Source organism: Acyrthosiphon pisum, chromosome A1 (assembly GCF_005508785.2).
Source record: "Acyrthosiphon pisum isolate AL4f chromosome A1, pea_aphid_22Mar2018_4r6ur, whole genome shotgun sequence".
In the NCBI taxonomy this organism is placed as follows: domain Eukaryota; kingdom Metazoa; phylum Arthropoda; class Insecta; order Hemiptera; family Aphididae; genus Acyrthosiphon; species Acyrthosiphon pisum.
This window is the reverse complement of record NC_042494.1, coordinates 119,948,471-119,954,470: the sequence shown is the minus strand read 5'-3', so window position 1 is coordinate 119,954,470 and position 6,000 is coordinate 119,948,471. Positions and strand designations below refer to the sequence as shown.

General features: G+C 30.2%; 1 protein-coding gene across 3 annotated transcripts in view; it reads right to left on the bottom strand.

The window, feature by feature from the left end:
- Window positions 1–516: 516 nt before the first annotated feature.
- The window catches only part of LOC100166088, a 73,933-nt gene continuing 68,449 nt past the window's right edge, over window positions 517–6,000 (bottom strand). For 2 of the 3 annotated variants that reach the window (XM_008180827.3, XM_008180831.3), the window contains 10 exons: window positions 4,578–4,909; window positions 4,337–4,502; window positions 3,805–4,056; window positions 3,554–3,745; window positions 3,152–3,480; window positions 2,873–3,087; window positions 2,508–2,724; window positions 2,152–2,436; window positions 991–1,093; window positions 517–918 (listed from right to left, as the gene is read on the bottom strand). In XM_008180827.3, the coding sequence (XP_008179049.1) occupies window positions 766–918; window positions 991–1,093; window positions 2,152–2,436; window positions 2,508–2,724; window positions 2,873–3,087; window positions 3,152–3,480; window positions 3,554–3,745; window positions 3,805–4,056; window positions 4,337–4,502; window positions 4,578–4,909 (2,244 nt within the window). In that variant the 3' untranslated portion in view covers window positions 517–765. Of the gene's footprint in view, window positions 919–990; window positions 1,094–1,163; window positions 1,244–2,151; window positions 2,437–2,507; window positions 2,725–2,872; window positions 3,088–3,151; window positions 3,481–3,553; window positions 3,746–3,804; window positions 4,057–4,336; window positions 4,503–4,577; window positions 4,910–6,000 lie in introns of all 3 variants that reach the window. The other variant, XR_510332.3, reaches the window with a different exon arrangement.

The window sequence follows — 6,000 nt, the reverse complement described above, 5'->3', positions numbered from 1 at the left end:
GAGATGAGAATGAAACACTTAAGCTGTTTCATAAACTTTAAATAAATATGAATATATTATTCCCATGTCTATAAATAATATTCTTAATTTACACTTACATATACTTACAGTATTAAATCTAAATGTATTCTAAAAGTTGGTACCTCATCATGTTTCATAAGCAATAATTTGGGTATTTTTCATATACATATCCATAAAATATCTTATGTAAGTAAGTGCCAAGTGTCGTATAAGTACTTACAGTCTATATTATTTAATAATATATATTTATAAATATAAAATACAATTATTAGATATATTCAAACAATTTTATTATGGCAATCAACATGGAGTAAGTATTTCAATTTTATAACATCTAAATTTAATAAAAATTAAAAAGTGATAATTTTTAACAAAAATAACACGTGTGAATCTTTTATATATATTGAACATTTTCATTATTAACTAAATAAAATAAGATAACAAATATTGAAACTTTAAATTAATATAAATAACACTTAAAGTGAAAAAAAAAATATTTGGATTTACTAAAAGTCTAAAACTATATAATTTATCTGACCTACAAAATATAATGCTGAATATTACTATTTACATGATTACAGATCAACCAAGTTAGTTAATCATGACTATTTTTATATTTATAAAATACGTATTTATATATAAAAATTAGCTAATTATTTCTAATGAAATTAGTCAAGTAAATGATTTTATTTAAATAGAATAACAATACATTAAAAATTAGGTAAATAATAATTATATAAAAATCTACATCAATGGTTGAGCAAATTTGTTCTTGTTTATCGGATTGAAAACAATAGGTTTGTACATTGAATTTTTATTTTTCATAAATGGTTGTAGTGAATTTACACCGACTATAGAACTAGCCGGAATCTTTTCATTGGTAACTTCATTTAATTCCTGATAAAAATAAAAATGAATTATTATATTTAATACCTATGTATAAAAAGATTTTTTCCATAAGATATTTACTGTTTCGTTATTTTGTTTTTGCTTTAAGCTTTTTATGATATGTATATAATCAAGATTTATTCCAATGTCATTGTTTTCTCGGTCAGATATTGGACTGGCTGATCTAAATGGTGCAAAATAAAAACACGATTATCCTACAATTTAAGACAAACCAAGTAACCTATATTACCAACCTATATTGGTTAAATGGTGACTTGAATATTTGTTGACTAGAATACACACTTAATCCCGAGCTCCATATACTTGCTAAAACCTGTGTTAGAATTGTTAACCAAAGCATAATAGTTAGTATTGCATTTACAATATATTTATTGTTAAGTTTATTGATGCTCTGTGATAACTTGTTGAAATTGTTAGGTTCTTTTTTGTTGTCAAGAGTAGTTAATAAAGTATGTAAAAGCTTTATAAAATAAAGGAAAATAGCTGAAATAAATTTTTTCAATTCGATAAGTTTAATTTATGAACTTTTTTTTGAAATCATCAACTGATTTTTATGGTATGATAATTTTGATTGTAATTATTGTTAGGTAATATTCCTTATTTTTAAAAATCTAATGTCTAATCTAACAACACTTATTCTAATGACACCTTCACAATTATTTTCTTCGTTAATAAAGGTACCCTTTTTTCATTAAAATTAGATTTCCATTTGTTTTACACTTTAATTCTTTTTATAGTCTTTCTAATATTACCAATACAGCAAAAATGTATAATAAGTCATTTATTGAAACAAATAAAAATATATACTTACCTTTTTTTTAATGCTTTTGTAAAGGACAGAACAAAACAAAATAATTGTATAGGTAACTAATGTTATGAATTAAATCATTTTAAGTTATAAGTATTATATCTAATATGCACAGTTTACAGTAGGTTTCATTTGTTAAAATATGTTCAAAACTTAATGTTGTCATAAAAATGAATATGTTCACTATTTTTGTATCAATACTCATTTTTGTTAATTGTTTAATGTGTTTATGTTAAGTATTAAAATATATATTTGAATTAAATGTCATGCGTTTCAAATTCACTAAGTAGTAAGTATTTAGTAGGTAAGTTAATGTTTTTTTTTTATTAAGTGGGTAATATATTATGTAATATAATTGTTAATTTTAGTCATCTAGTAATTATGGTTTGTGGTATAAGTTGATGATTATCTACCTGCTTCTGTGCTTTGTACGTGAAGTTGGTCGAGTAATCGACACAGACACTTCTGAGTCTGAACTTGCCACAGAATGTGGTAGGGCCCCTTGAGCAAAGTCTCTTCTGTAGTTACCAGATGTTGGTGTTGATGATCCTTTTTCAGTTCCATTGCATTGCTTACGTACAGTATTTGGTGTCACATACACCGGAGTACTTTTGGGCATTTGATATACAACTTTTGGATGCACAGTTGTTGATTTTTTTACTGGAGTTTCTGAACGATTATTGGGTTCATGTTCAACTCTAAAAAGCGGTTAGCTTAGTTAAATGTATTAATTCATAAATAAATATTTTCATAATGAAATTATTTTTACCTGGAAGAATTAAAATCTTTGTAGTCGCGCCTTGACTCCCGAAATTCAGAGAGTACTTGAGTACCAGAAGGGAGAGGTTGTGCTGGTTCTCTATCACCTTGTGTTAAAGTGTACAGTCTCAACTGTTGTCGAATATCTGCTTTTTCTCTTTCTCGTTTTCGTTGAAACTCTTCTTCCACTCGACGCATAGCCTCCATTTCACTGAGTCTCTGGCGTTCTGTAATCAATGTTTTCAAATAAAATATAAACTTTTTAATTATATGATAGTGCATATATATGATAAAAAAAAGATACATATATATATATATGTATCTTTTTTTTTTTTGTTAATCACTATATGGGAGCCGTATGCATCTATATATTACCTTTGTACTCTGCTTCTTTTGATAATTTTTCAGCTATTTTCTTTCGTTCAATTTGTCTTATTGTACTTTGAAATGCAAACTTTTTACTCGTTGATTTTTGTTGTTTTGTTCTTTCATTTATGACTGGTAACTCTTCATCATCCAGGTCGTCTCTTGTGAGGTCCTCACATGACTTTGATACAATGGCTTTATTTTCAGGCACATTTTTTATATCCCTATGAATTGGATTAATATTTATAAAAGAGTTATAATAACAGTTATTTAGATGTTTAAATATACTTTTGATATAAATAGTTCAATGATTTATATTCTGGCAAATACATAGCTCGTCTGCCTGCAGCTAAATATGAAAACTTTGGTAAAGATGACATAGCTAATTCTTCATCAGAAGGTTCATCTCCATTTTGACATTCTAACTGACTCCAGTTTTGTGATGGAAAATTGCCAACTAAACCTGATTGATGCAATGAATCTGGTACACTTCTACTCAATACCCAGTTTTCATCCAGCTGTGATTTGTTTCTATCTGTCGATGCTTTTCCTCTATTTAATTTAGATTTGAAGTAACCACTAGATTTGGGTGGGTTCATTGGTGAAAAATCTTCATTCTTTATAGAACACAATAAATTATATTGTTTTAATAAACACAAAAGATAACTATTAGGTAATAAACAAACTTACTAATTGTCCATATCTTTTATCAATTCCTGTACTTTCATCTCTGGGTAGGGATAGACAGAAACTTGGCTTAGCGACTGTACGAGTTCTTGAAAATTGTGTGGTATCCAAACTTTGAGGTGAAACTGGTGCTGAATCCTCCAATCCTCCATCTGAACTTGTTTCTTCTAAGTCTTGCTGTGGAGTCCAAGCAACCTAAAAGTTATAAAAGTATATTAAATTGGCATTTATAAACATGTAAATTTATGTATTACCTGTGAATTATGGGCTGAATTAGGACTAGCATCTCCAGAAATACCACTATCTCCAGATTTATCACCGGAATTATGAGGTTGATCTATAATTGGTATTAAATCTTCCTCTCCACCGCTACAATTAGGACTAACTGGTGAAGGACTTTCTAAAGCAGTAAGCAAGCGCCAAGCAGCTGTTGGACTAAATCTAGGGATGTCAAACTGTTTTCTTGGAAGTGTAGGTCTTAGTTGAAGAGATATGTCACCACCACTCTAAAATATTTATAGATAAATAAATTTATATTATACTTAAAAGTTTTAATATAGGTAGTTTAGGTTTTTATCATAATAAAATAAATATAAAATATTGTTCCTAACTAATCTAAAATTGTAATTAAATAAATAAAGGGAAACATTTAATTGTTTTTCATAATGTACAAATTAGGTAACAGTTATATATATTGACATACATATTACACTACATTTGAGAAAAATAAAATTATATCTCTCCTGAAAATAATTATTACTGAAATAAAACCGACTTTATTGGTACCTCGTCTGTTGGGTCACTGCTAGCAATGCTATCAGAAGGCGAAGCGTTCGTTTTATTAAAGCTCTCAGCGAATCGATCAACGTCTTCAGAGGTTCTACTGGTCTTTGTCGTATCGTTGAACTCGTTCATACCGAAATAGAATGTTTTCGGCTTAATATCTGGCACGCTAAACAACGTAAAATACATTGAATACACGTAGGTAACATTGAAATAATCGATTAGCCTGTTTAATAGGGCATACCTTGTTTTCGGATTTGCTTTCTTATCATGGATCTTGTTCTCGTCGTTGGAACCCGTGGCTGACGAACCCTCGCCCGTGCATCGGACGTCATCGTCTTCTTGTACTTTTGTAGCGAGATTCGGTATCGACCTGGACATCCGTTTGGCCCGGTCGGCCATTAATCGTTGTCTGTTCGAGTTCACCGGGCTCTCGCGGTTTTTGTCACTGTCAGCGACCACAACCGCTGCCCGTTCCTCGGAGGCCTGATTGGACGAGCTCTCCGAAGCGCGGCCAACGGGCGGATGACGGAATTCTTTTTCTCTCAGCCTTTCTGTCACACGTTTCAATTCAGCCTGCAAAAATTAAATAGGTAAAGCTCGTATTTAAAGTTATTATTAAAAATCTTCGGGTAACCGTTAAATAAATATGTTCGTTTTTTCGATCGATTTTCGGAGATAATAATTCATAAAAAAAAGTTGTAATTTGTATAAACGATAGAGCAGCGTATTATACATATAATAATGGTCAGTGTTGGCACCCAATTTAATTTTTTTTTTAGTAATTTTATATACAAATAAAATATTTTCATTAAAAATTCGATTTTTTTTTTGTTGCGTGAAAATTTCACTAGGGTGACGATCCCAAAGATCATTATTTCACGCGCCTGGACCGGTACGGTCAATTTGACGCGTGCCGGAGGGTTTCCTATTATTCCTACACCCGATTTAGCTAGCTGCTCTATTGCATAAATACTAACTGGTCCGCGCGACAAAGGACGTCCCGAAAATCTGCAGCTGCGCATTGTTATACAGAACAGTGGCTCGTTGTTAAGAGTAAAGTATATGCGGAGGGGTCAAATATATGCAGGAGGCTAACATTTATTGTTAGGGGTGGCGAAGGTTTAATGGTGCTGAAAAAAAATGTGACGATTTTGGTGTTGTTGTACAATAGCGAAAAACCGTATCATCATATTATAGTGCGTAGGTATTTTATTAATTGATAATTACATAGACTGCTGTCACTGCCCATAAACTCCAATTCCAAACTTCCGACACCCACAAATGGGCTTTACTATAATATTACCTATCTAAAATAACTATCCAAAAGGCAAAATTATGTCCGATACTAAATAATGTATTAGGTACTTTGATAGTTTGATACGATATTATAATAACTCTGTTTTTTCGGTCAATCATCAGAAAAGTATTATTCACCTAGTATAAGTATAGTGAGTTGTTTAGTGTAGTTTGGCCTAAACTAACCTTACTTGTTACGTGGTATCGATTTAAATGTTGGTGTAAATTAAAATTTAAGATACTATAGGTACCACCCAACAATTTCAATCAATATATTTTCACTTTGGTTCATTTTTGGTGCCAATTACACGCATTCATTATTAAAAAAAAAAAAAAAAACATTTTAACGTTTAATAATGGTTTTCGTT